This window comes from Cercospora beticola, chromosome 4, assembly GCF_033473495.1.
Source record: "Cercospora beticola chromosome 4, complete sequence".
Lineage (NCBI taxonomy): Eukaryota > Fungi > Ascomycota > Dothideomycetes > Mycosphaerellales > Mycosphaerellaceae > Cercospora > Cercospora beticola.
In genome coordinates, this window is record NC_088938.1 from 1,053,997 (window position 1) to 1,070,879 (window position 16,883).

General features: G+C 53.1%; 7 protein-coding genes across 7 annotated transcripts; 3 read left to right on the top strand and 4 right to left on the bottom strand.

Annotated features, from left to right (window-relative positions):
- Nucleotides 1–68: 68 nt before the first annotated feature.
- RHO25_006052 (uncharacterized protein) lies at nucleotides 69–935 on the bottom strand (the record flags this gene model as incomplete). Its single annotated transcript, XM_023596910.2, has 1 exon — nucleotides 69–935. The coding sequence occupies one exon, from the start codon at nucleotides 933–935 to the stop codon at nucleotides 69–71; it is 867 nt and encodes a 288-aa protein (XP_023451951.2).
- A 1,898-nt stretch (nucleotides 936–2,833) lies between these two features.
- HEM12 (Uroporphyrinogen decarboxylase in heme biosynthesis) lies at nucleotides 2,834–4,133 on the top strand (the record flags this gene model as incomplete). Its single annotated transcript, XM_065602732.1, has 3 exons — nucleotides 2,834–3,860; nucleotides 3,911–3,976; nucleotides 4,039–4,133. 3 exons carry the CDS (start codon nucleotides 2,834–2,836, stop codon nucleotides 4,131–4,133), a joined length of 1,188 nt encoding a protein of 395 aa, XP_065458804.1.
- A 170-nt stretch (nucleotides 4,134–4,303) lies between these two features.
- On the bottom strand, nucleotides 4,304–4,872 carry RHO25_006054 (uncharacterized protein; the record flags this gene model as incomplete). Its single annotated transcript, XM_065602733.1, has 2 exons — nucleotides 4,304–4,331; nucleotides 4,391–4,872. 2 exons carry the CDS (start codon nucleotides 4,870–4,872, stop codon nucleotides 4,304–4,306), a joined length of 510 nt encoding a protein of 169 aa, XP_065458805.1.
- Nucleotides 4,873–5,383: 511 nt separating this feature from the next.
- Nucleotides 5,384–10,368, top strand: RHO25_006055 (uncharacterized protein; the record flags this gene model as incomplete). Its single annotated transcript, XM_023596913.2, has 4 exons — nucleotides 5,384–5,478; nucleotides 5,674–7,075; nucleotides 7,166–9,712; nucleotides 9,766–10,368. 4 exons carry the CDS (start codon nucleotides 5,384–5,386, stop codon nucleotides 10,366–10,368), a joined length of 4,647 nt encoding a protein of 1,548 aa, XP_023452733.1.
- A 989-nt stretch (nucleotides 10,369–11,357) lies between these two features.
- RHO25_006056 (uncharacterized protein) lies at nucleotides 11,358–11,778 on the bottom strand (the record flags this gene model as incomplete). The annotated part of the gene is made up of 2 exons (XM_065602734.1): nucleotides 11,358–11,396; nucleotides 11,647–11,778. The coding sequence occupies 2 exons, from the start codon at nucleotides 11,776–11,778 to the stop codon at nucleotides 11,358–11,360; spliced, it is 171 nt and encodes a 56-aa protein (XP_065458806.1).
- A 1,597-nt stretch (nucleotides 11,779–13,375) lies between these two features.
- On the top strand, nucleotides 13,376–14,761 carry RHO25_006057 (uncharacterized protein; the record flags this gene model as incomplete). Its single annotated transcript, XM_023596914.2, has 3 exons — nucleotides 13,376–14,007; nucleotides 14,057–14,343; nucleotides 14,397–14,761. The coding sequence occupies 3 exons, from the start codon at nucleotides 13,376–13,378 to the stop codon at nucleotides 14,759–14,761; spliced, it is 1,284 nt and encodes a 427-aa protein (XP_023452245.1).
- Nucleotides 14,762–15,321: 560 nt separating this feature from the next.
- RHO25_006058 (uncharacterized protein) lies at nucleotides 15,322–16,869 on the bottom strand (the record flags this gene model as incomplete). The annotated part of the gene is made up of 1 exon (XM_023596915.2): nucleotides 15,322–16,869. The coding sequence occupies one exon, from the start codon at nucleotides 16,867–16,869 to the stop codon at nucleotides 15,322–15,324; it is 1,548 nt and encodes a 515-aa protein (XP_023452734.1).
- Between the last annotated feature and the right edge of the window lie 14 nt (nucleotides 16,870–16,883).

Genomic DNA, 16,883 nt, shown 5'->3' on the forward strand with positions numbered 1-16,883 from the left:
GACATGATTGCCATGAGAATGGAGATACCCAATATTTGACACAGTGCTCAAGTTGCGCAACAATAACATTAATCTACATCACTATTCTTCTTTGCAATTGCTCGCAACCTCACATATCCGAGCCACTGACTCCCGTCTTCCCGTGTGATTACACTGTCAATCAATTCTTGGATCTCTTTGAACACTGCTTCCCGCTTCTCTTCTGGCGCAACCTCGATGAATTCGGCACACATCAACTTAACCCATCCTTCCAATCCTCCACTCCCATCAGCCTTCTTCTCCGTCACAGCCGAAGGCCGATACTCTGTTTCACACTTTTCCACCTGAAATCCAGCACCTTCCAGCAACTTGGTCATGCCATCAATAGAAGGAAAGAACCACGGACTCGCTGCCCTTGCATTCTGGAGTGACACACCTCCCACATGCACTAGAGCCGCAACAGCAGCAGTCTGAACTTCAGCAACATTTCCAGATCCGCCCATCTCGAACACAAATGTGCCGCCAGGCTTCAACGCCTTGAAAACATTTTGAAAGAACTGTTTTCTGATTCCCTCCTTCCTCAGGATCCAATGCATCGCCGCATTAGAGAACGCCTTATCCCATACTCCTCCAGGCCCCATCTCTCGACATGAGTCCAGTTTCGTTGCATCGGCAAGGACAAATGTCATGTTCCCGAATCCATCCTTCAGATATCGCTCATTCGCAGTGTCGATGAAAGATTTGGAGGCATCAACGCCGAGGACCTGTCCTTCTGAGCAGGCGGCGGCGATCTTTGCTGTGAGTTCGCCATCGCCACAGCCAATGTCAAGGATGTTGTCCGATTTTTGGGGGTCGAGGTAAGAGAAGACAGTAGACGTGAGCTTGGGGACGAAGCCTGCAGCGGAGGAGTAGGCTTGTGAGGACCAGTGGTCCTTTGGCGGATTGGATGATGACATTGTTCTTGATTGGATGTTGGTTGGTGTCTTGAGTGGGATCGTGTGAGGTAGCCTTCTTTGTGCTCTGCCTCTTCTTGTGAATACGATCGGGAGTCTATAGATCTGCTGCGGCTTGACCAGAGTGCACATAGATATTATGAGTTGTGTTATATTGATGACCTGTACGATCGAATACTTAAACGCAATGGGTAGGTTGCTGGGTACGTGGCCGATATCGGCGATATTGTTCACAGGTGCATTGAAGCTCAAACTCTCATTACGCTCAAATTGGATCTACGGGCTCAAAGTACGCGATGAAGCGGTCGTTGCAGTTGCTTCGCTGCCATTTAAGTGTTATTGAATCATCGAAGTAACATGTCAAGCAAGTCGTATTCAACACGCGAAGCACTGCGCCCCCAAATGCTTCCTAGCGAAACAAGATTAACCACGACGAAAGGCCTTGAAACTCTTGTACACTCGTTCTCCTTTGTCGTCAACATTAACACAGCCATTCATCTCCATCAAGAAAAGATAGTAAGGCTCGCAGCGATCATTCTCATAGAAGTAGACATATGGAGAGAGAGTGTTTGATCAGCTCGAACTAAACACACTAGCAGTTACTTCGACACTCACTATCAAATTCCTGCCGATCGACTTTGTCAAACTCGAGCATCATGCTCTCAGCTTGTCCGACCCCATCGGTCACACATCCATCGTAGATTCTGAGTGTTCTGTTGAAAGCGAGAGCGCCCGAGCAACGAGGTCCTCGGTAGCCATGTATCGTGTACGCAAACGTGTTGCTCCCAAGAACGATAAGAGAGACTCCATGCATGAGACGCATCGCTAAGACGAATCCGGTCTTCGCTGCGATTGTGAAGAAGATGTTTGATGTGAACTCGCTCTGATGCTGGCCATGGGTCTTATACCATTCGCGAAAGATGTACCAGACGCAAGCTCTGATATGCTTGTTACCGCTGCTTGGACCGATCGCTGTGTCTTGCGCACAAGTTTCGGGGATCACTCCACTCTCTTGAGCATTGTATATGTGACTTCGCTGTTTGTGCAACATTTGGTGTAGTCTAGAACAGGTCTATCGGGCTTGATTGCTGTGTTGTGCTTCGGCCACGCCGTAAGTGACATCGAACAGGTTCTTTCCTGCGACAAGTCCATACGGTGCAGCAGCTGTGATGCTTCTTCATTCCGATCTGATGACATGGGTGCCATTCGAGAGGAGGCAGCGTCGCCAAAGCAATTGCCAGACTTCACATTCAAACTGCTTAAACTGTGTTTGGTTGTCTTCCCGGTTTCGACTCACCTGATCGCAGGACTACATATGGCTCGGGCGCAGGCTGTGCTATTCCCATGATGGGTGGCGGTCGCAAGAGGAAATAGTTGGTCCTCCGGCTGGTGGCGTGTAAGACGAGGTGTTGTGGCGAGTGCCGGGAGCACAAATTGTGGGCTAAGTCGTACACTTCGAATTTCTTGGTCTCTTGCGCGATATCTGTTACTACTGGGATCCATCATCGAATCTCAAGTCGCTGTGCATCTCGTCTGAGCATCCGGCGCGTTGTGGGCGGCGCGTAGTCCGAACATGTCACCCACACCGCCAACAATGCCCAGTTGCTGACTGAGACCGGCGCTGCCAATGCCTGTAGCTGATGGCGGGGATAGAATCAATGGAGGTGGTAGATGATAAATAGACAAGTGAGTCGGCCGTGTTTCTTTCGAGCAAGCGCGCCAAAAGTGTCCCGCATCCGCATCCCACTTCACCTGTTTCCTACGCCTCGGCACCCAAACGCAATAAGAGCTAAGAGGCTCTAGTCCAGACGACGTGTTCACTGCAAATTCTCTTTCTTTATCTGTCTGGACTTCTCTGTACAGTATTCCTCCCACTACTGTACAACAGACCTACGCCCGCCATGTCCAAACACAACTTCGCCCCACTGAAGAATGACCTGCTCCTCCGCACTGCCCGCGGCCAGAAAGTCGAGCGGCCGCCCATATGGGTCATGCGACAAGCAGGTCGCTACCTGCCGGAATACCACCGCGAGAAGGGCAACAATGACTTCTTTGAGTGCTGTCGAAACCCCGAGATCGCCTCCAACCTGACCCTGCAACCTATCGATCGCTTCGAAGGACTCATCGATGGAGCAATCATCTTCTCAGACATTCTGGTCATTCCGCAGGCGATGGGGATGGAAGTCATTATGCTCCCAGAGAAGGGACCTCACTTCCCAAGCCCATTGCAGAGTCCTGAGGACGAGCAGTACAAGGAGGTCATGGGAAGAGATGTAGACGTGGTGAAAGAGTTGGGATATGTCTACGATGCGATCACATTGACAAGGAAGAAACTGGATGGAAGGGTACCGCTCTATGGGTTTTGCGGCGCGCCCTTCACATTACTGTGCTACATGGTCGAAGGAGGGGGTACAAAGGTATTCAGGCAGACGAAGACGTGGATCTACAAATACCCCGAGGCTTCGAAGAAGCTGTTGCAGAAGATTGCAGAGCTGTGTGTGGAATACCTTGCGCATCAAGTCGCAGCTGGAGCACAGATTGTGCAGATCTTCGATTCCTGGGCAGGAGAGCTAAGTCCAGCTACATTCAAGGAGTTCTCGCTGCCGTATCTGGAGTGGATTGCAGACCATCTGCCTAAGAGACTGCAGGAGCTTGGCGAGGAAGTTATGCCAATGGTGGTGTTCGCCAAGGGTGCGTGGTATGCTGTGGATAGGCTGTGCCAGACCAAGTATGATGTCGTTGGGCTAGACTGGTTGCACGATCCAAAGGAAGCCTATGCAATCGCGCAAAAGCACGGCAAGGTCTTGCAAGGTAATGCCGATCCTGGAGTGTTGTACGGAGGCCACAAGGCGATAACAGAAGTGGTTGAAAACATGGTTGCTGGTTTTGGTGGTGGTAAGCAAGGCTGGATTGCCAACCTTGGCCACGGTATGTACATCGCATTTTGTCCGACGAAGACTTTGGCTGACTCTGTTCAGGTATTACCCCATGGGTCAACCCCGACGATCTGAAATTTTATTTCCAAGAAATCCACAGGGTATCAGGTAGCTCATGATCTAGTGCGTACGCTTCCACAAAAAAGCGCTTGCCAACTACAATGCTATAGGTGACCACCTGGAAGACAAGATGCCGAAACTTGTCGATATCAAGGCAGCTGAGCAGAAAATGCACGAGCGAAACATACTACACAGCGATTGGTAGCTTGGAAGGCCTTCAAGTCGACGTGAGGAACACCTTTGGCGGCTGGCACGACCTGCGATGTCCAGCGTGCGACATGGCCAAGGCAAGACCACGGCATCAAAACAGCGATGCGGCGGATGCAGAGGTTGTAAATACGCCAGCTCTTGGACGACATAGAATGAAACGACGGACTAGTTATCTTCGCCAATGTCTTCATACCTGCATATAACTGTCAGTCAACACTCATCGATGCTCCTCAGCCACGCATAATGACGAACCAGTCCTCTGGATGCGCCTTGATAAAGTCTTTCATCAACTGTTCGGCCTCGGCGTTCTTCAGATTGATGACTTCGATGCCATTGCGTTTAAGATGCTCTTCGCCACCAACAAAAGTATTGTTCTCGCCCATAACGACGCGCGAAACTTTGTACAAGATGCAGGCGCCGGTGCACATGTCACACGGTGAGAGCGAAGTATACATTGTCGCATTCTTGTACTCTGAAGCCGGGAGCCTGCCGGCATTCTCGAGAGCAGATATTTCGGCCTGAATTATGTTAGAAAAGGAGTTATGCCACAGGTTATGTCGAGTTCGACTTGCATGTAGAGTAGCTGAACTTTTTTGAACCCTCATGTTGTGCCCTCGTCCAAGAATTCTGCCATCGGCGGCGACGAGGCACGCACCGATGGGTACACCACCCTCCGCGAAGCCTTTCTTGGCCTCCTCCAAGGCGGCGATGAAGCCAGGATCGTTGGCGGACATGGTCGTGATTTCTTCACTTTGATGGCCTTCTTGTCTCACACGTGCATGGCTGGCGATGGTCACGGCTCGGCCTCCGACAGCGGCTGTTCCTGACAGGGGTCTCTCGAGAGACTTGCCGTGGGCCAACGAGCCAACGAGCGATCTTTGAGCTACGGCATCGTCATTTGGGATTTGCTTTCACAGTACACGATTCGTCTCTTTTCGCAGCTTGGAACATCAACCCTCACGACCTCCGATGTGAGCGCGACCCTGCATTCGCTTCATCTTTCACACCACCGAGCTACGTTGGCTTCGTTTCCGGCATCCATTGAAGCTGCGCGTAGATCGCGCGCGTGCTTCAGACGCATCCAACCACACGGTTGCGACCCGAGCTGACCAGCACGTCGAGCGCGCCGTCAATACCGCCTTCATGCGCACAGCCGAGATTCCATCCGAAGAATAAAAGGAGCACTGCGAAATCGTTTCGGAGTCGATTGAACGGATATTCGGCGTTGGTGGCCGGTGGACAATCATGGAGCCTCACCGTAGCTGGGCACCGCATCAGCAGAGCTCGAATGGGCACACGAACGATCAGTCGCAACCTCCGCGACCTGGGCCAGGCTTTGGGTAAGTTTTGCAGTTTGTCCTTAGGAATCGAACGAATACTGGCGTAGCACTCAGCGGGGACTCGCTGAGGCCGGTCGACGCAAAAGCTGGGTCGCTCCATAGAGCTCCGCGCACCTTGCTTTCTGCATCTGCCCTCATCCACATATATATCACCGCGTTTCTATCGACACCATACTGATGTTTTCACCGATACAGACCTGGCACACCGCAGCACAATCCTCAACAATCACCGCCTCACGCTCCAAGCGGCTTGCCCGCCCCGCCTGGCCCCTTCGCGAGCTATCACTCTGCTGGACCACACTCCCTAGCGAGCCTCGCTGGACTCAGTCAACAGTCTCCGAGGCAGCCGCCATCGCAAGCGCAGCGACCAGACGACCGGCCTCAGCCGCCGCAAGGTCCAGGTTTTGCGCTTCCAGGCCTCGGTCAAGTCACAGGTCAGCCTAGCGTTGCAGAACAGCGCGAACGCGAAAGAGCACGGGAAGCAGAACAAATCCACATCAAGGAGGAAGAAGATCGTAGACACCGCGAAATAGAGCGACAGCGCATGGAACAGGCGCCGCTGCATCAATCGCAGCAAGGCCCGCCTGTGCATTTGCATCAGCCGGTGGCTGTGGGACCTCGCACAATACATGGTCCCAATGGATTACTTGGGAATCCAAATATTGTAGGGCACGCGACCCAACAGCAGCAGCACCATCAACTGGGTGCGCCTCAAGGACCGCCCAACGTGTTCGGAGGAGGCCCCGTGCAGCAAAATCAGCCGCCGCCGCCACAACAGATGCAGCCCGGACTACTAGCACCGTACGGTCCTGGCACACAGGCACCACCACCGTCTCAGCAGCAACAACAGCAGATGGCGCAAGGACAACAGGGCCAGGGTCAAGGACAAGGCCAGCAGCCAATCCTGAACGATGCCCTGAGCTACTTGGACCAAGTGAAGGTGCAGTTTGCGGATCATCCCGACGTGTATAATCGGTTTCTGGATATCATGAAAGATTTCAAGAGCGGCGCGATCGATACGCCCGGCGTCATCGGCAGAGTGAGCACGCTTTTTGCTGGCAATCCGGAGCTTATCCAGGGCTTCAACACCTTTCTACCACCTGGGTACAGGATTGAATGTGGAGCTGGTGATGACCCGAACTCAATAAGAGTGACCACTCCGATGGGCACGACTGTGTCCGCGATGCCGCGGCCTCCCAGCAGGAACGGAGCTGCGGAGGGCGGTAGACCTGCAGACGGCACTTACACTCCACAGCCCGGCAGCGCGCAGATGGCGTACTCTCCCAGTGGTAGGCCTGTTGGGCCAGTGGCACCTGGTCAGCAGCACATGTCGCCAGCCGAATCTGCAGCTCGCAGACAAGCACACGAAGACCTGATCACGGCAAACACGCGAGATCAACGCGGCATGCAGTCTCTAGGCAACGCTGCAACGGTCACTGCAGCGGGCACGCTGGCTGGCCTTCCTGCAGGTGTCTCGCCGCGAGCAACACCACTACCAATGCAGGGCGCGGATGCCATGGCCGTCGATGCTGGTGGTATGGAAAAGCGTGGTCCAGTTGAGTTCAATCACGCTATCAGTTATGTCAACAAGATCAAGGTACGTAGTTGTGATTGCCATTTCGCCTTTGACGCGACCGGCGGCAATCGCGCTGTGCGCCATGCCCCAAACTTACTGACCACCTCGCAGAACCGTTTCAGCTCGCAACCCGACATATACAAGCAGTTCTTGGAAATCCTGCAGACTTATCAGCGCGAGTCGAAGCCCATACAAGATGTCTACAGCCAAGTGACACACTTATTCAAGGGTGCCAAGGATCTGCTGGAAGACTTCAAGCAGTTCCTGCCAGAATCGGCGGCGCAGGCCAAAGCTGCAGAACGCGCACGCGCTGAAGCAGCGCAAGTGTCAGACATGCGCAGCACTGCTGGCGACGGCATGTACAACAGCCCTGTCATATCGCGCGAGATGGGCACGCCCGGACACAATCGCGGCCAGCTTCCTCCCGTTGGCAACTTCGCGCCCACTCCAGCCTCCAAAGACAACAAGCGGAAGCGGCAAGGAACTGGGCCACCAGATAACATCCCTGGACCAGGCGGACCGAGTAAGCCTCAGTACATGGCTGGCCCGCCTGGAAAGCGCGCGAAACCCAATCACGCAATGGCAAAGAACGAGCAGCCTCCGTCCTCTCCGACCATCGTACCACGACTCCCCGCTCCCCTTCCGCCGACGACTACGTCTGCTGCTACAAGCGATGAAATGGCATTTTTCGACAAGGCGAAGAAAGCGATTGGCAACAAGAATGTTTACAACGAGTTCCTCAAGCTCTGCAACCTATTCAGCCAAGATCTCATCGATCGTGGTACTTTGCTGTTCCGTGTCAAGCAATTCATTGGCAGCAATCCGGATCTTGTGAAGTGGTTTGAAGACTGGCTCGGACACGATGAGCGCGATGTGGTCATTGAGAACAAGCCACGGATACCACCCGGGCGAGTCATGCTCAGCAATTGCAGAGGTCTTGGGCCCAGCTATCGTCTTCTGCCAAAGCGCGAGCGACAAAAGCCGTGCAGTGGCCGCGACGAGTTGTGTAACTCGGTGCTCAACGATGAATGGGCGTCGCATCCCACGTGGGCATCGGAGGACAGCGGATTCATCGCGCATCGCAAGAACGTTCACGAAGAGGGCCTCCACAGAATCGAAGAGGAGCGGCATGATTATGACTTCAACATCGAAGCCGCGTCACGCACAATACAACTGCTCGAGCCAATCGCGACACAACTCAGACGACGCACAGATGAAGAGCAGAGGGCGTACCAGCTGCCTGACGGGCTTGGTGGCCAGAGCACGACCATTTACAAGCGTGTCATCATGAAGTTGTACGGACGCGAGAAGGGCGCCGAAGTCATCGAAAATCTTCGTGAACGGCCGTACCAGGTCATTCCTATCCTGCTCAACCGAGTGAAAGAGCGTTTAGAGACTTGGAAGATGGGCCAGCGTGAATGGGAAAAGGTCTGGCGCGATCAGACACAGAAGATGTTTTGGAAGTCGCTCGACCATCAAGCCGTGCAAGCGAAGAACAATGACCGCCGCGCATTCCAATCGAAAACACTGCAAAGCGAGATCACCGTCAAGTACGAGGAGATGAAACGTGCAGGCCTCTCCAATCCAGCACTTCTGCGGCAGCCACAGCTGGAGTATACTATCGACGATCTGGATGTACTTGTCGACACAACTCATCTTCTACTCGTCCACGTTCGTGTCCAGATGGATACAGACCATCCGAGACTGGCCAGCTTCATCGAAGATTTTGTGCCGCTGTTTTTCGGCTTCGAGCCTGAAGTGTTCAGAGCGCGTCTCAATACGAGAAAGACCTATGGTTCCGACGACGAGATGCCCGCTGGCGGCGATGACGCTGTGTCTGTCGGTTCGCGCAAGGGTCCTGGTAAGAATGGTGGCCTCCTGCGCGCCGCTCTCGACCCTAATAGCCGAGGACGCAAGCTCACGAGGAAAGACCGTGAGGATAGTCAGGCATCGAACAGCCGTGCTTCTACTCCCGAAGGCGGTTCCAATGCGGATGCTGAGGACATGGCCATCGATTCAACGGAACTGCCAGACATCAAGGAGGCAAGTACAACTCGTTGGATCGATCATCCGAACACTGGCAACATGGCTGCCGATGGCACAAACGTCGATCCACTACAACCACAGCCCCGCGACTTGTACCGGTGCTGGGCCAATAGCACACTGTATTGCTTCATCAGACTCTTCATCATGCTGTACGAGCGCTTGTACAAGCTCAAGTGTGCAGAAGCCTCTGTGCGGAAGACCGTTAAGGACGCGTCGACCGCCAAGCCTGCAGTTGATCTTGGCCTCATTGACAAGATGCCCACGGATTTCTTCCCGGATGTGACTGACAATGCTTCTTATTACACCCAAATGCTGGCCAAGTTCGAAGATGTGCTGAATGGCAATATCGAATTTGGTGAAGTCGAGGAAGCACTTCGACGCTTCTACTTGCAGACAGGGTACTCGCTGTATCCGTTTGAGAAGCTTGTCGCCACATTGGCGAAGGATGCTGCGCAAGTCATGAACGGTGACAGCAAAGACAAGTCTGCCGAGATCTTTGCTCTGTTTAAGAAGGACAGACTCAAGGACCACAGCACACCGCAGCAGCAGACTGACTACCGCAAGGCTTTTGAGAAGCTCATCAAGGATAATGAGTTGTATAGGATTGACTACGTGAGTACTCCAGATAGGCAGATCTTCATGTGGGGATACTAAACTCGATATAGGATCAGTTGACCTCTAAAGTCAAGATTTTCGTCTCAAAGCGCGAAGATCCAGTTGCTGATGATGGTCTTTCGGCCCTCGATCGTGAACAGAGATGGAGATACTACATTGCCTCTTACACTTCCACAGATCCGACGGCCGAAGTCGACCAAGCTGCTGTTGATATGCCCTTCCTGGTGAGTAACATTAAGCAGGTCGGCGCAGATCCTCATGCAGACCCGACAGCCACAAGCGAGGGCTCTCCGGACCGTCGTCGCGCACGTTTCCTTGACGTCAAGAATGAAGAAAAGCTTGAGCTGCGTATTGCCATCAACAACTACAAGACTTTCTTCCAGGCCAACTCTTACGAAAGCTTCCACGCCAAGTTTGAGGAACGTCAAGGCTCTATGAGAGACGTTTTGATTGCGGAACACGCTCGGGACACTTATCGCGAAGACGTTGTCAAGGATCGTTACGAAATGAACAACAGCGGCATGAGGGATTTGAGTAAGGAGGATGTGGAGAAGAAGAATGCCACTTTCAATACGTTGATTGAGAAGGGCGAAGTGGAAGCGGAAAAGACGAATGGTGGGCAGCAAAATGGAGATGTGGAGATGCAGGATTAGAATATTTGCAGACAGCAGTGTTTGACGTGGGGAAACAGACGGAGGGTGGATGAGAAAATGGCGAGGTTGGAGTACAAGGACTAATGTCTTTGCATGAGGCAGGGGTTGATGTTATGGTTATTGAAGCATGCATGTGGTCAGTTGGATGCTTTCACGGCGTATGCCCGAAAGGGATTTTTGAAAGAGTACGATCGTGATGGGCTTGTCAAGGAATGCTCGGGAATTGTTTTGCGAATACATAGTTCGAATACATGTAGTGGTTTACTGTTCATTGTCTAAGAGCAATATGAGAGGACTCGAGTGTCTTTTAAAGTCTGGTCTGTGATTTTTTTTTAGCATGTGCTACACTGAACTGTCTGCCCACACGGGCGCCCACAACATTTCAAATGAATCAGCCCAAACTTGTGCATATCGCTGCCTCTGCCGCCATTTCAATTGTGCTGCGCTTGCGTTCCGCAACGTGAGTCTTTTTCTTTTACTCACGCAGAGTAGGTTAGTCTGGTCCCAGCCCGGCATAACGCTGCAAATGCGTGCCGACAACATTTCCAATCAAGCCCAAGCCGCGATGCAGTGGATACGCAACGTCTCATTCCCTGCACTCTTGCAGATCTGCGGTCTAGTGGATGGTACTCCAGTACGCTTTATCAGTGACAAGTCGGCCTCGATCCCTCATCCATCCGGATAGAGCAAACGGACGATCTTGCAATCTGGCCAACGACGCCGTATTATCTGCATACAGCAATAATTTATGCAGGTCCCATATACCCACAATTCGAAAAATGTATCCAGGCTCCTCGCGCGCTCGCCATTACGGACACTTCGCAAAGTGTGTGCGATTGCTGCAAATAGTCCAGCAAGGAGCCATCGCCAAATGCGCTTTGCCAGCCAAGTATCGACTGCTTGCAAAATAGGCCACAGCTTTTGACGTCTCTGGAGATCGGACCAGCATGCATGCCCAGAAGCTGTCGCGCACAAGGAGGCATAGGATATTATTCCTCGGGACTCTTGTATGTCAAGGAAGCAGAATGCTATCGTGGTCAAGAGGCTCGCGATGAACAGGGTTAGGTTTCCCCAATCGAAGATGTAAAGCAGGACGCGTTCTACAGCTGGGTGCGCATCGGAGAAGTCCATGATGCGCTCATCGATGGATTTTCTGGGCCTGTAGCCATACCAGAGTGTCTGACATATTGGACAGATGTTGACGTTGTGTGCGAGGAGGCCGCTGTCAAGGCACGAGAGACAGACTGCGTGAGTGCAGGGTGAGGTGCATGTGCGGACGGTAGGCTCATCTTCGTCGTAGCAGACGATGCAGGTATCGTCCGGCTGTGGTCCTGCGAGGTCGAGCTTGCGCCTGAATTCATCTTTCTTGAGCTCGTTGGATGATTTCCAGAAGCGAGTGAGAAATGCCATGGTTTCGACTTGGTATGCGAGAGCGTTGGATGGTGCTTGGACTTGGTTTAATGCGCATGTGGATAGAGTAATCGATAGCATCGGAAGTACATATACCTATCATTATTGTTTTCCTAGATTTAGTCATACTATTGAGGCCACTGAACTCACTCCGGATGAACAGTTGGCGTATGAAGTCTCTCTGGTTGCTTTAAAAGTTAAATCGATGTATTTTTTTTGGCCTCATCGACACATGCAGTTCCCTTGAAGGTTAACAGATATGCGGGCAGATTGTTAATTCTTGTGTCTGAAGTGAGTCTTGGTGGGCCGAGATTCTGCATAGCGCTGCCCGCGGACTTGAGGATGCGCGGTCGGAGCAATGCGCAGCACTGTCTTCGTGAGTGACCAATAACAAAAAGAATGGAAGGAGCGTCGCGTGTAGTGTTATATTAGGAGACAAGTTGACCGATATCTGGTACAGATCATCGTGAAGGTAATGGCTTGCTTGGATCAGCGAATTTATGTAGAATTTCTCCGCTTCATATTCCTCCCCTGACAGCCAACAGGATATTACTGAGACAAGAGAGCATCACTGAGGGCATCCAAAGTGGTCTCGTCATCAAGATTTTCTGAATTCAATCGAGGTCTTCTTGCAGGGTGTTCTGAGCGGACGAGATAATTCTTCGAATCTACTTTGCACACACATTGGAGAATCTGGCGTGGTGCCATGTCGTGAGTGCTCCCGTGCTCATATGAGATAGGAGGCATGGAGGCACTGGTCAGTATTTCCGCTCTTCGGATTCTTGCGCCGCTCTTCGGATTCTTGCAGTCGGGTGCATCGGCAGATGGCTGAAGTTGGTGAAGGTGGAAGCGAAGCACAGCAAGCACAACAAGCTTTTCCGGCTGTTCGGCTCGTGCAACGGTCGGAGGTGGCACCGACCCATGTCGTGAACATTGATATCTGAACGCCGCTAACACACGGTGCAATTGTTGAAAAGGCTTCGGATGTGAGGGTGTCACATTTCACTCATTGCCAGTCTCTCCGGTCTGAATATGGCATCCAAGCAACGGGTGGCGAGCTTTGTTGATGCTCCAGAACTTGCAAGGCATGAGTGGGCCCGCTTGTGGCGCCCGGCAGGGTTTCAAACATCTCGCTCACAACGGAAGCGGATACTTGCACGCGGTCTGAACTACTGTGTTCGTCGTGTGCCATCTCCGCCCGTTGCACATCCGGCACATCTGTTTGTTGCGGCTGAAACCATGGCGCAGGAAGTGCGGCTATCATGCAGCTATAGACGCGCCGACGCCAAGTAGCGAGGCTACTGCACATGGACTCGTCGTTGCTGGAGAAAACCTGCTTGCCTTGCCGCGTTTGTATCTTGGGCGGGCGCGTTTGATCTTGGGAAGGCGACGACCACGAGCCAAGAACCACAGGACGAAGGAGACGGCCTCTGACTTCTTTGGACACACTCGCTCTTACTACCACCACTGCTTGGACTCGTGGACACCTCTTGGCCGCTGTCTCTTTATCTTTGCCTTTCGTTGGACGATTGGGCCAGCCCATTACACCCACACTCGTTCATCAGTCGCTCGTTGAATTGGAATACCACCTTGGGCCATGATTGCCCTCTTGCTTCTGCTCTGCTGGGCGGCCACCATTGCTACAGCACTTCCGACCATCGAGGCCAAAGGCGCCAAGTTCTTCACTTCCGATGGCGACCAGTGGTTCATCAAGGGCATTGCCTACCAACTGACTCCAGAAGATCCACTCGCACAAGCCGACCAATGCCAACTCGACGCTGCCCTCATGAAGACTCTTGGAGCAAATGCCATCCGTGTCTACCACGTTGACCCGACTGCCGACCACGACGGATGCATGAAAGCCTTCTCGGACGCTGGAATCTACGCCTTTGTCGACCTCGACACTTTCGACACATACGTCTTGCCCGGCACTCCAACCTGGAACGACACACAATACGATGCTTTCCAAAAAGTCATGGACGCCTTCCACGCTTACGACAACCTCGCGGGGTTCTTCGTTGGCAACGAACTGATCACCACTGCAGCTGATAGTATCGCTGCTCCTTACGTCAAGGCCGCAGCTAGGGACATGAAGGCCTACAGAGACGATAAGGGATACCGCAAGATTCCAATCGGATATTCTGCTGCAGACATTGCCATCCTCCGACCCAACCTGCAAAACTACATGGCCTGCGGAGACGATCCAGCTGAGGCTTTGGACTTTTTCAGGTGAGTTTCGTCGTGTCGTGACGCTGGAACAAAGCTGACATCTCTCAAGTCTCAATGCGTATGAGTGGTGCGGAGATTCTACTTACGAGCAGAGCGGCTATTCGATGTTGCAGAAGAATGCGAGTGAATACAACATCCCAATCTTCTTCTCGGAGACTGGTTGTCAGACTGTGAGGCCGAGGACTTTTGGCGACCAAGCCGCTATATTTGGGTCTGAAATGTCAGAGACCTGGTCTGGTTCCATCATCTACGAATGGATCCAGGAGGCCAACGACTACGGCCTTATCTCGTACGGTCCATCGGTGGCTCCCACAGCAACTGGCTCGGATATCGCAGGTACGTGCTACTCCAAGTTGTTGCGACGGAAACTCTGCTGATCTGCCACATAGGCGGCTACACAGTCCGCGGCACACCAACGCCCATCTCGCCAGACTTTGAGAATTTGTCCTCCCAGTGGGCAGCGGCATCTCCGTCCAGTATCGCGGCCTCAGCATACTCGCCCTCGCTCTCGCCACCTCCGTGCCCAGCAACGACCGCAGATGCTTGGCTGGCTTCGGGACCGCTCCCAATGTTGAATCAGGAGTTCAATGGCGCGAGCGGAGCAAGTGGTGCTTCTGGCTCAAGCGGCGTCACAACGGGCTCGGGCAGATCTGGAAGCAGTGCAACTCAGACCACATCTTCGAGTGAGGCGGCCGCTGCCACCAAACTTGCTGCGCCGGCTCTGCTTGCTCTGCTTGCTGCTGCGGTGGCTTGAAACGCTTTTTGAGGTGAAGGAGAGGATGCGATGCATGGTGATAGAAAGATAGATAGCGAATGATTGACAATTGGCTCTTTCTTGGTACTGCTGTTTCGACTTTTACTCAAGTCTTATCGCCATTTTCAGATGCGTATCCCATCGCTCATGTCTTCTGACTTCCATTGTTCGCTTCTCCACGAGGCGCGTGTTCTCATGCGGCTTCGCCCTTTCGGCAAGCCTACATACTTTCTAACTTTGCTGCCACACCTTTGCTATCCGCAGACCTCGCTCAGAGGGACGTGGCTCACGGACATTGTTCTTATCGATCGGCAACGATGGCATGCCGCGACATCCCTCGCAGCGTCCATCCAGAGACGGCAGCGCTGGTTCCCTGTTTGACAACTTGCGTCCTGACGTCTGTCGATCTCTGTTGCCGTTTCTGTTGAGGTTCGGACGAGGACATATCGACCTACAGAAACTCGTTCGTGGTACTGTACGGAGTCTGAATCCATTGAATTTACTTTTCAATCGAGATTGAAATAATCTTGAGCTGTCACATTGGTCAGAAGCTCAGCAGATTAGCTGTGAGCGGCGGCGCCCATCAAAGCACCTTTAAGTGGACCCAGCTTGTTGACCAGGTCCAGTCCCAAACTTCGACCCCAGACTACGGGACCAGATCCGACAGAGTACAGCTTCTGGAGCTTGTCCACCACGCCGAGCATGGCGTTGTTTGCTGCCCAGCGCTGTGAGTTGTACTCGTCGAGAGCCCAGCAGCTGCCGATGTCCATGCCGTGGTCCACGCCCTTGGCGATGCAGTTCGCTAGCGATTCTGCATCTGCGAGGCCGAGGTTCAGTCCTTGACCGGCTAGCGGATGCATGGTATGTGCAGCGTCTCCGATCAATGCCACGCGGTGGCCGGTATACGTATCGGCATGGCGCATGCGAAGCGGGAAGGAGGCGGTTGTGCCTTCTTGGACACCAATCACGCGTGGTAATGTGGCTGGCAGTCCGGTGGATCTGGGATCAGTGTTCGGCTCGCGCCAAGCCAGTTCGTCTGATGGGTTGGTCGTTGGATTCTGTATGAGGTAGTTGATGTCGACCATCATCAGGCGGAAAGCAGCATTGACCAAGGCAGTAAAGTCTTGCGGAGAGAGCTGCTTGAGCTTCGCAGCAAGAGGCGCTGTTATCGACCAGACTAAACTCGCTTTCTTGCCTGGGAGTGGCAGAAGGGCAATAGGTCCTGTGGGTAGGAATCGCTGGTATGCTGTTCGGAGATCCACCTCGTTGAAATATTGGTCAAGGTCCAAAGTGGCAACGACACCATGTTGCCCGTAATCCCAGCCGTGACTCGGGATGTTCGCGAACGTGCGCACCGGACTGTTTGCGCCGTCAGCGCCTACGAGCAGCCTGGCAGCAATCGACCGCTCTCCTGGTAGATTCACAATCGGCCATTGCGACAGGTCTAGAGATTCATCATCCTGTGGCTCTGGTCCGAGGCTGATTGATTCCACGCGTGTCTTGTCCAATATGTCTACAGCTCCGGCCTCTCGCAAACTCCCCAGTAGAGCAGTCGTCAGATTGTTGTTCTCACACATGGTAGCCACAGTACTGTAGTCTTCCTGCTCGTACTTTCGCCGACTCTGCTGTAATCTGCTTCCAGAAATTGCAGCAGCAATTGTGTCTAGTATCCCCGTCCCTGCGCTGTCGACTGGATCGAAATGTATCTTGCTGCCACTCACGCCATCCCACACGTCCATGCTATGATAGGGCTGCGTTCGCGCAGCGTTGATACGTTCCCACGCTCCATTCTGTTTAAGGAATCGCACCGAAGAAGGCGTAAGAGACGAACATCGATTCGAAAAGGAATTCGGGTCGTTCGACGCTGAAGCCTTGAGCTCCTGCCCATCGATCAGGGCAATCTTCAGGTTCTTGGTGGAGGCATTGGAGCGCAGCGCAGAGACCAGAGATAAGCCGGCGGGTCCTCCTCCGATGCAGACCAAATCGTATATCTCGGGCTGCTGTGTCGATGAAGCTGCGGTATACACGCTCCTCCGCAGGCTCGGTGGGAGCGCAAGTAGCTGCGACAGCGCGCTCTTTGATGAGCGACTTGCTGGCAGCATTGCCATATCGTGCAATATCG